Raw genomic sequence first — 17,095 nt, 5'->3', positions numbered from 1 at the left:
TATAAAGGTAGGCTGTTCACACCGTTTGTTTGTGGGTGATTGTTCCTGTGTCTGTGTCTGTTTGCACCACACGGGACTGTTTCGTTTGTTCGTTCGTTTTTGGTAGTCTGTTCCTGTTTCATGCGTTTTTCGTGTCTTTATGTAAGTTCTTGTTCAGGTCAGTCTACGTCGTTTGTTATTTTGTAATCATTCAAGTGTTCTTCGTGTTTCGTCTTTCATTTAATAAATTCCATTATGTCTGCATACAACGCTGCGTTTTGGTCCGACCCTTACTCCTCCTCATCCGAGGAGGAGGCATTAGACAGCCGTTACAACCTGTCATGAGGTACAGCTTGACACCATGGCTCCCTATAGGGTCCACAGGTCTATTGCTAGGCAACGTTTGGATAATGTTAGTCATTATGATATTAGTAATAATCGGGTCTGCATTATATGAATGGTGTCCGCTGGATTACAAGGGGTTGAATAGAGGCCGTTTCAACTGAATTAGAGAGCGGAGGCACCTTGCTTCTCTCTCTAGGGTTAGCGTTCGGGTTGTGGTTGAGGTTAGGGTGGAAACAGGATGTGAAAATGAGGCTAGGGTTAAGGTTATGGTTGAGGCTGGAGTTGAACCGGCATGTGGACATGAAGTTAACCCTAACCCTAACCCTAACTTCATGTCCACACCCTGATTCCTCCTTATCTGTTAAGACACACCCTCTACCATTTTTTTCTTCTTCTTCCATTGGTGGTCCCAAAGGCAAGGGTGGGCTGTGCCTGTTTGTTGTCCATTCACTAGCCTCTGCCGAGTCCCCAACAACCGGATGTTCCGGTTTTAAGGGGAAGTAAAATGATACTTTTCCTCCCCTTCTCGTTAAGTCCAGTCAGGACCAATATGAAGCAGGCGCAGCCCGCCCTTGATCTAGTTTCAGGCGTTTATTTTATGCCTGCTAGCCTTTCACTGATGCACATGATTCCGAAGAAGCGATTGGTCGAGGGCGGTGTCTGTCAGACGGTGAGGGCGTAGCTCTGTATTTCGCTCACTGTCAGAGCTCGAGGGACTACACGAAGGGTTCGTTTCCGTTTGTAGGCTGCGGAAACCGAGTTTCACAGAGCTACGCAAGCCGAACAGAGACCGATTGGAGCTCGATCCTACGACGGAGAGGAGGAAAGAGGACAGTATTGAGGAAGATCTTGTAATCAAAATACCGTCCAAATTTACACTAATATTACACGTTAATAGCACTGAAACTCAGTGCCTGTGAAGATGGGAGACAAGGCGGGGACCAGGTAAAGATAAATTATCAGTCTTTGGTTGTTTTTAGCGTTTACATTTTTCCAGTGATGTTTGTGTTATTTGGGAAAATAGGCAATCATAAGGAAGAAAAGGGATCCTGGTTTCGCATTCAGAGACAGGGCATTCAGAGACAGGGCATGAACGGTAAGCAGCACGCTGGTCGAGGTTCCCTAAACAGCAAGCAGCGATAACAGAGGGTTAGTTGAGAAGAGTGGAGGTTTCGTTGGTTCAGGGGAGAGCGATAGAGGAGACAATGATGAGAGAGAGAGTTTTAAGTGCGAATGAAATCATATCATCAATATGCAAGCGAACTCGTACTTCGCATTAGGCTATGGGCTTGTGGCGATACAGTTATCTAGAATGCAAAACACAGGGTCCGTTTGTACCTGTCAAATTGAGTGTAGGGAGGGGCTAGTCTATACTGTCGAAATTAACCTCAATCTGATTAATTCTACCCTACTCCTGCTAGATTGCTAGTTCCCAAAGTCAGAGAGCCACATATTGTATCAGGTTGAAACAAAGTGATGAACTCGTCTACTGTAGCCACAAGCGACTTAATACATTGTTTATAAAAAAATTATATCACCGTGTGCGGCAGCATCATTGTCAACGTTGTAACTCTCTTATTACAATGTAACGCAACCTAGACTCAAATAGACTCGCCTACTGTAGCCACTTCGTTGACGATAAACATAGGCTACTTCCTCTTTAAAGTAGCAAGTAAATGGACAAGTGTTACCCTGAAAATGTCATGCGGCTGTCTGTCAGTTTGTCTGCAGTTTCTGTGAAAATCAAAATGTAACGTTAGGCTACTATTGTGTTAGTTTACCGCAGCACCGAACCATGACACGGTGACACCCCCGACTATGACGTGGGTTTGACGTATGGTTCTGTTTTAATTCTAATGCACGCACAAATGTAGTAGTGGGGGTAGGTCAAGCCTTGGAATTTAATGTGATCTGAGAGAGAACAATGGGATCCATATGAAATACTCTCTATTCCTCCACCCCTCTCTCTCTCTCCCCTCCCTCCCTTTCTCCCTCTTTCAATTAAATTCCAATTTAAGGGCTTTATTGGCATGGGAAACATGTTAACATTGCCAAAGCAAGTGAACTAGATAATAAACAAAAGTGAAATAAACAATAAAAATTAACAGTAAAGATTACACTCACAAAAGTTCCAAAAGAATGAAGACATTACAAATGTCATATTATGTGCAAATAGTTAAAGTACAAAAGGGAAAATAAATCAACATAAATATGCGTTGTATTTACAATGGTGTTTGTTCTTCACTGGTTGCCCTTTTCTTGTGGCAACAGGTCAAAAATCTTGCTGCTGTGATGGCACACTGTGGTATTTCACCCAGTAGATATGGGAGTTTATCAAAATTGGGTTTCTTTTCGAATTCTTTGTGGATCTGTGTAATCTGATGGACATATGTGTCTCTAATATGGTCATACATTTGTCAGGAGGTTAGGAAGAGCAGCTCAGTTTCCACCTCATTTTGTGGGCAGTGTGCACATAGCCTGTCTTCTCTTAAGAGCCAGGTCTGCCTACGGCAGCCTTTCTCAATAGCAAGGCTATGCTCACTGAGTCTGTACATAGTCAAAGCTTTCCTTAAATTTGGGTCAATCAAAGTGGTCAGGTATTCTGCCACTGTGTACTCTCTGTTTAGGGCCAAATAGCATTCTAGTTTGCTCTGTTTTTTTGTTAATTCTTTCCAATGTGTCAAGTAATTATCTTTTAGTTTTGTCATGATTTGGTTGGGTCTAATTGTGTTGCTGTCCAAGGGGCTCTGAGTCGCTCTCTCTCTCGCTCTCTCTGTCTCTGTATGAAATAAATTAAATACATCAAGTTCTTCCACACCGATCTCAACAAAACATTTCTGTATGGACCTCGATTTGAATACGGGGGCATTGTCATGCTGAAACAGGAAAGGGCCTTCCCTAAACCTATGCCACAAAGTTGGAAACACAGAATCGTCTAGAATGTCATTGTATGCTGTAGTGTTAAGATTTCTCTTCACTGGTACGAAGGGCCCTGGCCCGAACCATGAAGAATAGCCCTAGACCATTATTCTTCCTCCACCAAACTTTACAGTTGTCACTATGCATTGGTGTAGGTAACATTATCCTGGCATCCGCCAAACCCAGATTCGTCCGTCGGACTGCCAGATGGTAAGTCTTGATTCATCACTTCAGAGAACGTGTTTCCACTGCTCCAGAGTCCAATGGCGGCGAGCTTTACACCACTCCAGCCAACGCTTGGCATTGCGCATGATGATCTTAGGTTTGTGTGCGGCTGCTCGGCAATGGAAACCCATTTCATTAAGCTCCCGACGAATAGTTATTGTGCTGACGTTGCTTCCAGAGGTAGTTTGGATCTCAGTAGTGAGTATTACAACCAAGGACAGACGATTTTTACGCGCTACATGCTTCAGCACTCGCCGGTCCCATTCTGTGAGCTTGTGTGGCATACCACTTTGCGGCTGAGTCGTTGTTGCTCCTAGACATTGCCACTTCACAATAACAGCACTTACAGTTGCCTGGGGCAGTTCTAGCAGGGCAGAAATTTGACAAACTGACTTGTTGGAAAGGTGGCATCCAATGACGGTGTCACATTGAAAGTCACTGAGCTCTTCAGTAAGACCATTCTACTGCCAATGTTTGTCTATGGAGATTGCATTGCTGTGTACTCAATTTTATATGCCTGTCAGCAACGGGTGTGGCTGAAATGGCAGAATCCACTAAATTGAAGGGGTGTCCATATACCTTTGTATATATAGTGTATTATTTACAAATAATGCGATTGAAAGAACCAGAATTTTCATCAGGATATTTTCTACTGTTTTTATTTGTTGGCTTTAGGTTTGTGTATTTTACTTAGTTGATGATGGAAGTTATAGGCCTAATGCTGCATTGGCCTGTGATGTATCATCTCTGAGTTCTAGACATTGATTTATTTCAGATCTTTATGATTAACCACGTGACAGTTATTATGAAAGTGAAACTGTTCCATGAAAATGCGCATATTGAAAATAATCATAACTGGCACGCAGATAGGTAGAAATGGGTAGGATAAATTGTAAGCTTCCCGATGGTCTTTTACTATTACACCCGTTAAACAATTGTGAACGCGCAAGCGCCTGTTAGCAACGGGTGTGGCGCGTGCACACATAGGAGGTCCCGTGGAAAAAAACGTGTCCGCCTCTGGAAATCAAAGGCCCGGCCAAATGATTCGTTATGGCGCGGTCCCTGTAACAAGAATAATATGGCAACTATTGTCTAATAATAATAACAATGAAATAATAAGAGTCAATGTCTACAACAACTCCATTCAGATGAAACAACTAGCCGCCGGTTACACGTTGTAGCCTACTCTTTCTTATTTAGTATTAGGTCATTTAGCTAACTTAATTCAGTCATTTGAATTCCGTTTTGCATTGATAAGCCTAGTGATCACCCACTTCACGTTGCTACACTCTGACTAGTACCAACAACAACAAGCTGAAACCCGGGACACCTCTGTAGGCTATACAGCATGTATTTTTACGAGGCACACGTCATAAAAACTACATTCAAACGTGTGTTGTTTTATTAAATTAAGAATTTAAAATGTCATGGTATATCCTTGTGTGTAGCAATGTCACATGGATCATTTAATTACATTTATTTATTTAATTTGACCAGTATTCAAAGTCACTGTCTGCCCGGCACACCTCGCACTGCGCCCTTAGCAACTCTTCATGCAGCAGTCTGAAATAACCTTTGACCTTCACTATTCCATCAGTACAGTATATAGTAAGGTTATTATAGTAAACTAAAACTGAACAAAAAATAATTAACAAACCCGTTTGAAAAACTAAAACTACAGTATACTCAAACTATTATCTTTGACTCCAAAACGAACAAAAAATAATTAAAAATCATAATGAATTATGTTCAGTTGTCGTTTTTTGGGGAGGGCAAAAATCAAATGGTTTTTCCAATGCGGGTTTCAATCTTTTTTTCTGATGGGGTCTTTATGCTTCTGAATCTGGCGGGTTAATACAGATTTCCTATGCACGGCTTTCCTACGCACTTGTCAGTAGTTGGTATTCAGAATTATTTTATGGAGATGCGTGACGGGCTTTGCAGGCGTGGAAAATATTTAGGGCGCGTTCGTAAATTCACCCTGGCTATGTACTCCGATTACAGAGCAATCTCGTCTGAGTGTGCCAGAGCGCAGAATAATTTATGAATTTACGAAATTTACGAACCAGTTGAATATGGCGGGTAAACGTCGGGAAAAAAGCAACACATTTACTCATAAAGTGTTCATTCAATAGGGTTTTCAGTAAATGTTCTATGTGTAACCTTTATTTAACTAGGCAAGTCAGCTTAGAACTAATTCTTATTTTCAATGACGGCCTAGGAACAGTGGGTTAACTGCCTTGTTCAGGGGCAGAACAACAGATGTTTACCTTGTCAACTCAGGGATTCGATTTAGCAACCTTTCGGTTACTGGCCCAACACTCTAACCACTAGGCTACCTGCCGCCCCATCTAAAGCCATCCCTTTAAATTTGGTGTACAGATTCACTAGAATATTTGGTGAAAACGTTCAGAAGGTTAGGGCTCAATGGAAGAAAGCCTTGTAAATTCACGCATATTCACACATACTCACACATACTCACACATATTCACACATATTCGTCTTATTTTCAGCACTTTGACATTCTATTAAAAGCGCTATAGAAATGTTATATATTATTATTATTATAAAATTCAGTTGTTCAATCCGTGAAATATTAGAAGAGGAGAAATGTGTGCAATAGGGGTTTGAGACGGTGGTCCTATAAATCCACTCTAATAATCCTCACTAATCAAGGAACTGTGTTGACAACGTTCCAGTCGTGGTGAACCGTGCGCCTGGTTTCAGGTTTAACTGCTGGGTATGGTCCAGTCGTGGTGAACCGTGCACCTGGTTCCAGGTTTAACTGCTGGGTATGGTCCAGTCGTGGTGAACCGTGCACCTGGTTCCAGGTTTAACTGCTGGGTATGGTCCAGTCGTGGTGAACCGTGCGCCTGGTTCCAGGTTTAACTGCTGGGTATGGTCCAGTCGTGGTGAACCGTGCGCCTGGTTCCAGGTTTAACTGCTGGGTATGGTCCAGTCGTGGTGAACCGTGCACCTGGTTCCAGGTTTAACTGCTGGGTATGGTCCAGTCGTGGTGAACCGTGCACCTGGTTCCAGGTTTAACTGCTGGGTATGGTCCAGTCGTGGTGAACCGTGCGCCTGGTTCCAGGTTTAACTGCTGGGTATGGTCCAGTCGTGGTGAACCGTGCACCTGGTTCCAGGTTTAACTGCTGGGTATGGTCCAGTCGTGGTGAACCGTGCACCTGGTTCCAGGTTTAACTGCTGGGTATGGTCCAGTCGTGGTGAACCGTGCGCCTGGTTCCAGGTTTAACTGCTGGGTATGGTCCAGTCGTGGTGAACCGTGCGCCTGGTTCCAGGTTTAACTGCTGGGTATGGTCCAGTCGTGGTGAACCGTGCGCCTGGTTCCAGGTTTAACTGCTGGGTATGATCCAGTCGTGGTGAACCGTGCGCCTGGTTCCAGGTTTAACTGCTGGGTATGATCCAGTCGTGGTGAACCGTGCGCCAGGTTCCAGGTTTAACTGCTGGGTATGATCCAGTCGTGGTGAACCGTGCGCCAGGTTCCAGGTTTAACTGCTGGGTATGATCCAGTTGTGGTGAACCCTGCGCCTGGTTCCAGGTTTAACTGCTGGGTATGATCCAGTCGTGGTGAACCGTGCACCTGGTTCCAGGTTTAACTGCTGGGTATGGTCCAGTCATGGTGAACCGTGCGCCTGGTTCCAGGTTTAACTGCTGGGTATGGTCCAGTCGTGGTGAACCGTGCGCCTGGTTCCAGGTTTAACTGCTGGGTATGATCCAGTCGTGGTGACCCGTGCGCCTGGTTCCAGGTTTAACTGCTGGGTATGGTCCAGTCGTGGTGAACCGTGCACCTGGTTCCAGGTTTAACTGCTGGGTATGGTCCAGTCGTGGTGAACCGTGCGCCTGGTTCCAGGTTTAACTGCTGGGTATGGTCCAGTCGTGGTGAACCGTGCACCTGGTTCCAGGTTTAACTGCTGGGTATGGTCCAGTCGTGGTGAACCGTGCGCCTGGTTCCAGGTTTAACTGCTGGGTATGGTCCAGTCGTGATGAACCGTGCGCCTGGTTCCAGGTTTAACTGCTGGGTATGGTCCAGTCGTGGTGAACCCTGCGCCTGGTTCCAGGTTTAACTGCTGGGTATGATCCAGTCGTGGTGAACCGTGCGCCTGGTTCCAGGTTTAACTGCTGGGTATGATCCAGTCGTGGTGAACCCTGCGCCTGGTTCCAGGTTTAACTGCTGGGTATGATCCAGTCGTGGTGAACCCTGCGCCTGGTTCCAGGTTTAACTGCTGGGTATGATCCAGTCGTGGTGAACCGTGCGCCTGGTTCCAGGTTTAACTGCTGGGTATGATCCAGTCGTGGTGAACCGTGCGCCTGGTTCCAGGTTTAACTGCTGGGTATGATCCAGTCGTGGGGAACCGTGCGCCAGGTTCCAGGTTTAACTGCTGGCTATGGTCTGCGTTACATAATGATTCAAATAGGCAAGTTATTGCACAACTTGTAATATATTAGCCTAAAATGATCCACTTTTTCTAGCGATCGTCAGGAACAACCACATGAACGTAACAGAGGAAAACAAAGATAAACTAACGATGTAAAGACTAAAACTAAAGTCAGTGACAGTTGTAAATGTATCTGGGTATAACTGACGGGGGCTACCAATAGTGACTAATATTTAACACAATACAAATGGTAAAAAATACAGTGAAAAGTCTGGGAATATAATGAAAACATTCTAGAAATCATAAATCAACTCGGTAGGTTTGGAGCTATACTATCATATGCACATGGCTAGAGTTTATGGTATTCAAACTATGCATGTCCTATTCATCTCAGATATTATAGCGGACACAAGATAGTATAGCTTGGGTCTACCAAATATCATCCCAGGTTATAAGGCCAGCATTCCATTAACTTCACTGTGGAAAAAGTGTTGATATGCTTCAGTTTGCTGCCATATGACCTGTTTCCCATTTGTCTCCAGTGATCATAAGGTAATATAGATCTAAAATAAGTGCCATGTATATTTACAATCCCTTTTATTCAAACGTCTTACTCATTCAGCTAGATCCTATCAATAGACCTTATCACTTAGTAAATTACAGAAATGACACCATTCTCCATGTACTATCAGAAATAACACCATTCTCCATGCACTATCTGAAATAACACCATTCTCCATGTACTATCGGAAATAACACCATTCTCCATGCACTATCGGAAATAACACCATTCTCCATGTACTATCGGAAATAACACCATTCTCCACGTACTACCGGAAATAACACCATTCTCCACGCACTATCGGAAATAACACCATTATCCATGCACTATCAGAAATAACACCATTATCCATGCACTATCGGAAATAACACCATTTTCCATGCACTATCAGAAATAACACCATTTTCCATGCACTATCAGAAATAACACCATTCTCCATGCACTATCAGAAATAACACCATTCTCCATGCACTATCGGAAATAACACCATTCTCCATGCACTATCGGAAATAACACCATTATTCATGCACTATCGGAAATAACACCATTCTCCATGCACTATCGGAAATAACACCATTCTCCATGCACTATCGGAAATAACACCATTCTCCATGCACTATCGGAAATAACACCATTCTCCATGCACCATCGGAAATAACACCATTATCCATGCACTATCGGAAATAACACCATTCTCCATGCACTGTCGGAAATAACACCATTCTCCATGCACTATCAGAAATGACACCATTCTCCATGCACTATCGGAAATAACACCATTCTCCAGCACTATCGGAAATAACACCATTCTCCATGCACTATCGGAAATAACACCATTCTCCATGCACTATCGGAAATAACACCATTCTCCATGCACTATCGGAAATAACACCATTCTCCATGCACTATCGGAAATAACACCATTCTCCATGCACTATCAGAAATAACACCACTTGGAACCGACAGGTTGCTCAACCTTATTCACGGTTTCCTTCACGTGTAAAAGGTGTGGTGGAATTATGAGGGAATGAAGTCAAGGTCAGGATATGGTGTATCTGTAGACACATAACTAGTGAATAGCATGCTATTCTCATGCTGAAGTTCAGGGTCAGAATACGGATAGAGAAAGTTGGGTGAGCCCTATCTGTGCATGTAACTGTGTATGTGTGTTTGTTTGTGTGTGGTGTGTGGTGTGTGTGTGGTGTGTGTGTTGTATCTGTCTCATATATGTCTGTGGGACGTGGAAGTCTAAATGAACCAACTTATAAATCAAATCAAAACAAACCGAACAAGCAGAACAAAACTTGCAGTACGCTAGGTCATAGGTCATAGGTCATAGGTTGTGTCCCAAATGGCACCCTATTCCCTACATAGTACACTACTTTTTACAATAGCCCTATGGGCCCTGGTCTAAAGTAGTGCACTATAAAGGGAATAGGGTGCTATGTAAGATGCATGGATAGATTCACAGACGGTAAGCAGGAGGCTGAGTGAGAAGAGAATGTGTAGGCGTCATCCTTCCGGTGTTCTATGCATTCTAGAATTAGTTTAAAAAAAGAACATCTCTCTCTTCCTTTCACTCTCTATCCTCTCTCTCGTCCTTTGCTTCTCTGTCTTCTTCTCTCTCCACTCTCTCTGCCTCCCTTGCTTTTTTCACTAGAGAGATAGATAGAGAGAGAGGCTTAGAGGAGTGGGTGTGATGTACAGTAAAACACGGTGTAACCACCTGCAAGCCAGTTGTCCTTTTACTGTGGTTAGATATGCTGACAACACAGACACACACTCACAGAGTTTTTCACTCTCGCTCTGCCCTCGTTTTGTCGTTTCCCTAGATCTCTCCATTCGCTCCCCTTCTCTCCTCACCTGTTCAACTTGGTTAATGAGGGACTAACAAAAGAGATTAAACACAGGCACACACGCGATTAGACTCGCTCACTGTACAGTGGAAGAACCGAAGGCCTCAGGTTCTTAGTTCAGTTGACGTGGGACGTCGATGCATTTCAACAGGTCAGGAAACCCTTTTTGGAGGGAACAATCCCTTTAAGTTTCAGTGCTGGTACTGCCTGTGAGCTGTATTGGGCGATAGGAAGCCATGAGGTTAGAGAGAGAGAACTAAATGGAACGAGAGAGAGAGAGATGGGGAGAACTAAATGGAACGAGAGAGAGGGGGAACTAAATGGACCGAGAGAGAGAGAGAGAGAGGGAGAACTAAATGGAGCGAGAGAGAGAGAGGAGGGGAACTAAATGAAACGAGAGAGAGAGGGAGAGATGGAATGGTGAGAAACGAAAGAGTGAGGAACTGTCATCTGCAACCCTGTCTAACCCCTTAAACACACACACACACACACACACACACACACACACACACACACACACACACACACACACACACACACACACACACACACACACACACACACACACACACACAATGGAACAGATTAGGGATGGACTGCCTGACCTCACTGAAACAAAAACACTTTACCGAGAGAGAGAGAGAGCGAGAGAGAGAGAGAGAGAGAGAGAGAGAGAGAGAGAGAGAGAGACAGAGAGAGAGAGACCAAGGAGGGTCTACAGCAGCACCTAGATCAGGGTTCATCAACTAGGTTTGGCCTCGGGCCAAATTGTTTCTGAGCTAATAGTCGGCGGGCCAGAACATAATTAGCATATAATTTTATCACAATTAATAGGCCTACACTACAAATGTAACATATTTAACACATCTGATTAGTACATAATACGTTCAGTGACAATAAGATAATCATTTTGATCTGATTATCCTCATAAAATCCCCCATGTCTCTATTCAATTATTATTTATGTCTATTTCTCTGTGTGTTGATTGGTGGAGAAAAAACAGGTCTGCGTAGCCTACTGTAGGCTACACTACTTTATTAATGTCAACATTCATTCAGAACAATTGACTTGATAGCGAGAGAAAATGTCACTCTCAAAAAGTATCGAAAGAAAGGTGGATAATGAAAATGGAAGTTTCAGGGAAGAATGGCCAGAAGGATATATGCGTTCACCTTACCATCTTTTCCCACTGCCAAGCCAGTGTGTCTTATTTGCAATGAAGATGTAGCTGTTTGCAAAGAATTCAATCTCAGACGTCATTATGAATGTAAGCATGGAACTTTCAAAGTGGCCTTCCAGCCCCAGACAGAGGCCCGAACTGCAAGATACACAAACAGCTTTTTGGGCAGACATATTCTGTCACTTAAACGAGCTGAATCTGCAGTTACAAGGAAGAGGGAAAACAGTGGTGGACATGGTGTGAAAAGTTGAGGCCTTTACTAGGAAGCTTGAGTTGTTCTATTTGGACATGTGATCTGGCTGCTGCACTACAGCACACTGAAGAAACGACAGGCAGAGGGACCAGGCCGCAGCGTTGTCACAGAGGTGATGCAAGATATCATCAAGCAGCTGAGGGACAACTTCTCCACCAGATTGGAAGACTACAGAATGCCCAAGGATATCATTTGGTTTGTACGTGATCCTCTCACAGTCCGTCCCAGGTGGAGAACTCTCCTTCCTTGCTAAGAAAACGATATTCTCGCTGGATGAGGCCGCAATTCAAACTGAGCTGATTGAATTCCAGACGTCGAGCCAAATCAGGGATGCACTCAGGAGTGCCGAGTCCTTTTGTGCGTTTTGGGTGGCATTACCAGAGGAATACAGCACAATAAAGATACTTGCATTTTATGTGCTAACAATGTTGGGATCAAATTACACCAGTGAGTCCTCTTTTTCGTCTATGAACACAATACATTTTTATTTTATTTAACCAGGCAGGTCAGTTAAGAACACATTCATATTTACAATGACGGCCTAGGAACAGTGCCTTGTTCAGGGGAACAGTTCAGGGGTGCCTTGTTCAGGGGTAGAATGACAGATTTTTACCTTGTCAGCTCGGGGATTTAATCTAGTAACCTTTCGATTACTGGCATAACGCTCTAACCACTAGTCTACCTGCCGCCCACATCAGAATCCGGACAGAAACCGGTTTTCACATAATTCAATCAAGGACTGCCTGCGCATCAAAATCACATCCATCTCACCTGACATCCACAAGATTGTGTCCGAGGGGAAATGCAACTTTTCTCATTAAATGACTTAGTGGCCTATATGACCGTATTTAGTAAATACTAACATTATTGTGAGTACTTATCCAGGGATATTTAGCTGACAGTATGTTCTGTTTGTTCAGCCGTTACAGGATCAGACTATCCCCATACAGACATTCAGACACAGACATCACCTTTTTTTCTTTCAATTATTGTTTTATGTAGGATGCTACATTTTTGACCAGTTGCAATTGTAAGTAGACCTAATAAAAAAAATCTCACTTCGATTAGGCCATCTTGTCACGTTCCTGACCTTATTTCCCTTGTTTTGTATTTATTTAGTATGGTCAGGGCGTGAGTTGGGGTGGGCAGTCTATGTTGTTTGTTTCTATGTTTAGGTTTGTTCGTTTGGCCTAATATGGTTCTCAATCAGAGACAGGTGTTTGTCATTGTCTCTGATTGGGAGCCATATTAAGGTAGGCTGTTTTCACTGGTTGTTTGTGGGTGATTGTTGCTGTGTCTGTGTTTGTTTGCCACACGGTACTGTTTCGTTCGTTCGTTCGTTCGTTCGTTCGTTCGTTCGTTCGTTCGTTCGTTCATTCGTTTGTTCCTGTTCGTGCGTTCATGTTTTATATGTTCTCAAGTTCAGGTCTGTTCACGTCGTTTATTGTTTTGTAGTTTGTAAACGATAGTATGTATTCAAACCACCCTGCGCTTTGGTCCGATCCTTGCTCCTCCTCAGACGAGGAGGAAGACGAGGAGGAAGACGAACGTTACACATCTATTTTCTTTCTTTAAAAGATGCAGTTAAGCCTCATAGCCGACCTCAGACAGTTAAGTTATTTTATAGGCCTCGGCTCGGATGAAATATACTCAAATTAAGCCCTCATTGTTTGTAAAGTCAAATGAAAATGAAGATTATTGTTGAAATGAATTACTCGACTGGTGTAGTTTTTCTCCATCTGTTGCTGTGCGCCACTTGCATAACAAGTTAGCTATATTTTCAGCACCAGGAGCTGTTCACCTCCTATTGATTGTGCTCTATTTGCAGCTTTACCTTTCAGCACCACAAAGTGGTCCGCTGCCTGCTTTATTAGTTGTCTGTCTCCTGCATTCTCTCTCCTCTTGCAGTTCAAGTTCAAATGCAGGTTTTGCGTTATTTAGGGAGGGTAACTTCCTTCTTGGGAAATTGCATTTGGGACTTGAGAATTTTTTATGATGTATCTTTAAAAAAAAAGAAAAACACATTTATAACTAATTTGGGGGGTTTTGGGGGGCCAAATAATAATGCTGGCGGGCCAGATTTTGCCGGCGGGCCGCCAGTTGGGGAACCATGACCTAGATCTTCTGCACAGATTCTGCCAGACCTGGGCCCTAACAGTAAATCTCAGTAAGACAAAAATAATGCTGTTCCAAAAAAGGTCCAGTTGCCAAGACCACAAATACAAATTCCATCTAGACATCGTTGCCCTAGAGCACAGAAAAAACAATATATACCTCGGCCTAAACATCAGCGCCACAGGTAACTTCCACAAAGCTATGAATGATCTGAGAGACAAGGCAAAAAGGGCCTTCTATGCCATCAAAATTAACCTAAAATTCAACAAACCAATTAGGATCTGTCTAAAAATAATTGATTCAGTTATAGAACCCATTGCCCTTTATGGTTGTGAGGTCTGGGGTCCAATTGAGACTCTGCATGTAAAATTCTGCAAAAAGATCCTCAGTGTACAATGTAAAACACCAAATGATGCATGCAGAGCAGAATTAGGCCGATAGCCGCTAAGTATCAAAATCCAGAAAAGAGCCGTTAAATTCTACAACCATCTAAAAGGAAGCGATTCCCAAACCTTCCATAACAAAGCCATCACCTATAGAGAGATGAACCTGGAGAAGAGTCCCATTAAGCAAGCTGGTCCTGGGGATCACAGACCCCACAGAGCCCCAGGACAGCAACACAATTAGACCCAACCAAATCATGAGAAAACAAAAAGAGAATTATTGACACATTGGAAAGAATTAACAAAAAAAAACAGAGCAAACTAGAATGCTATTTGGCCCTAAACAGAGAGTACACAGTGGCAGAATACCTGTGTGTGTTAGTGTGTGTGTGGGCATCATATCTCTCCATATACTGTGTGTTAGTGTGTGTGTGGGCATCATATCTCTCCATATACTGTGTGTTAGTGTGTGTGTGGGCATCATATCTCTCCATATACTGTGTGTTAGTGTGTGTGTGGGCATCATATCTCTCCATATACTGTGTGTTAGTGTGTGTGTGGGCATCATATCTCTCCATATACTGTGTGTTAGTGTGTGTGTGGGCATCATATCTCTCCATATACTGTGTGTTAGTGTGTGTGTGGGCATCATATCTCTCCATATACTGTGTGTTAGTGTGTGTGTGTGGGCATCATATCTCTCCATATACTGTGTGTGTTAGTGTGTGTGTGGGCATCATATCTCTCCATATACTGTGTGTTAGTGTGTGTGTGGGCATCATATCTCTCCATATACTGTGTGTGTTAGTGTGTGTGTGGGCATCATATCTCTCCATATACTGTGTGTTAGTGTGTGTGTGGGCATCATATCTCTCCATATACTGTGTGTGTTAGTGTGTGTGTGGGCATCATATCTCTCCATATACTGTGTGTTAGTGTGTGTGTGGGCATCATATCTCTCCATATACTGTGTGTGTTAGTGTGTGTGTGGGCATCATATCTCTCCATATACTGTGTGTTAGTGTGTGTGTGGGCATCATATCTCTCCATATACTGTGTGTGTTAGTGTGTGTGTGGGCATCATATCTCTCCATATACTGTGTGTTAGTGTGTGTGTGGGCATCATATCTCTCCATATACTGTGTGTGTTAGTGTGTGTGTGGGCATCATATCTCTCCATATACTGTGTGTTAGTGTGTGTGTGGGCATCATATCTCTCCATATACTGTGTGTTAGTGTGTGTGTGGGCATCATATCTCTCCATATACTGTGTGTTAGTGTGTGTGTGGGCATCATATCTCTCCATATACTGTGTGTGTTAGTGTGTGTGTGGGCATCATATCTCTCCATATACTGTGTGTTAGTGTGTGTGTGGGCATCATATCTCTCCATATACTGTGTGTTAGTGTGTGTGTGGGCATCATATCTCTCCATATACTGTGTGTTAGTGTGTGTGTGGGCATCATATCTCTCCATATACTGTGTGTTAGTGTGTGTGTGGGCATCATATCTCTCCATATACTGTGTGTGTTAGTATGTGTGTGGGCATCATATCTCTCCATATACTGTGTGTTAGTGTGTGTTCCCATGGCGTCTATGCGTGGTACATTCTCCTCTCCTTTTAGGTAGATGGCCTGGATTTTATTTTCATCTCATTCACCTACTGTCCTGATCTGTCCATTCCTGTCCTCTATCTGATCTGTCCATTCCTGTCCTCTACCTGATCTGTCCATTCCTGTCCTCTACCTGATCTGTCCATTCCTGTCCTCTACCTGATCTGTCCATTCCTGTCCTCTACCTGATCTGTCCATTCCTGTCTTCTACCTGATCTGTCCATTCCTGTCTTCTACCTGATCTGTCCATTCCTGTCTTCTACCTGATCTGTCCATTCCTGTCTTCTACCTGATCTGTCCATTCCTGTCTTCTACCTGATCTGTCCATTCCTGTCCTCTACCTGATCTGTCCATTCCTGTCTTCTACCTGATCTGTCCATTCCTGTCCTCTACCTGATCTGTCCATTCTTGTCTTCTACCTGATCTGTCCATTCCTGTCCTCTACCTGATCTGTCCATTCCTGTCTTCTACCTGATCTGTCCATTCCTGTCCTCTACCTGATCTGTCCATTCCTGTCTTCTACCTGATCTGTCCATTCCTGTCCTCTACCTGATCTGTCCATTCCTGTCTTCTACCTGATCTGTCCATTCCTGTCTTCTACCTGATCTGTCCATTCCTGTCCTCTACCTGATCTGTCCATTCCTGTCTTCTACCTGATCTGTCCATTCCTGTCTTCTACCTGATCTGTCCATTCCTGTCTTCTACCTGATCTGTCCATTCCTGTCTTCTACCTGATCTGTCCATTCCTGTCGTCTACCTGATCTGTCCATTCCTGTCTCTACCTGATCTGTCCATTCCTGTCCTCTACCTGATCTGTCCATTCCTGTCCTCTACCTGATCTGTCCATTCCTGTCTTCTACCTGATCTGTCCATTCCTGTCCTCTACCTGATCTGTCCATTCCTGTCTTCTACCTGATCTGTCCATTCCTGTCTTCTACCTGATCTGTCCATTCCTGTCTTCTACCTGATCTGTCCATTCCTGTCCTCTACCTGATCTGTCCATTCCTGTCTTCTACCTGATCTGTCCATTCCTGTCCTCTACCTGATCTGTCCATTCCTGTCTTCTACCTGATCTGTCCATTCCTGTCCTCTACCTGATCTGTCCATTCCTGTCTTCTACCTGATCTGTCCATTCCTGTCTTCTACCTGATCTGTCCATTCCTGTCCTCTACCTGATCTGTCCATTCCTGTCTTCTACCTGATCTGTCCATTCCTGTCTTCTACCTGATCTGTCCATTCCTGTCTTCTACCTGATCTGTCCATTCCTG

The 17,095-nt window shown here is 43.7% G+C and overlaps 1 protein-coding gene across 1 annotated transcript in view; it reads left to right on the top strand.

Moving 5' to 3' along the window:
* Window positions 1-1,086: 1,086 nt before the first annotated feature.
* The window catches only part of LOC120030609 (arrestin red cell-like), a 97,476-nt gene continuing 81,467 nt past the window's right edge, over window positions 1,087-17,095 (top strand). Inside the window, exon 1 of the mRNA XM_038976034.1 lies at window positions 1,087-1,269. Within this exon, the coding sequence (XP_038831962.1) occupies window positions 1,247-1,269 (23 nt within the window). The 5' untranslated portion in view covers window positions 1,087-1,246. The remainder of the gene's footprint in view (window positions 1,270-17,095) is intronic.

The sequence above is a fragment of the Salvelinus namaycush genome, chromosome 36, assembly GCF_016432855.1.
Source record: "Salvelinus namaycush isolate Seneca chromosome 36, SaNama_1.0, whole genome shotgun sequence".
Taxonomy (NCBI): domain Eukaryota; kingdom Metazoa; phylum Chordata; class Actinopteri; order Salmoniformes; family Salmonidae; genus Salvelinus; species Salvelinus namaycush.
This window is presented reverse-complemented; position numbering and strand designations above follow the sequence as displayed.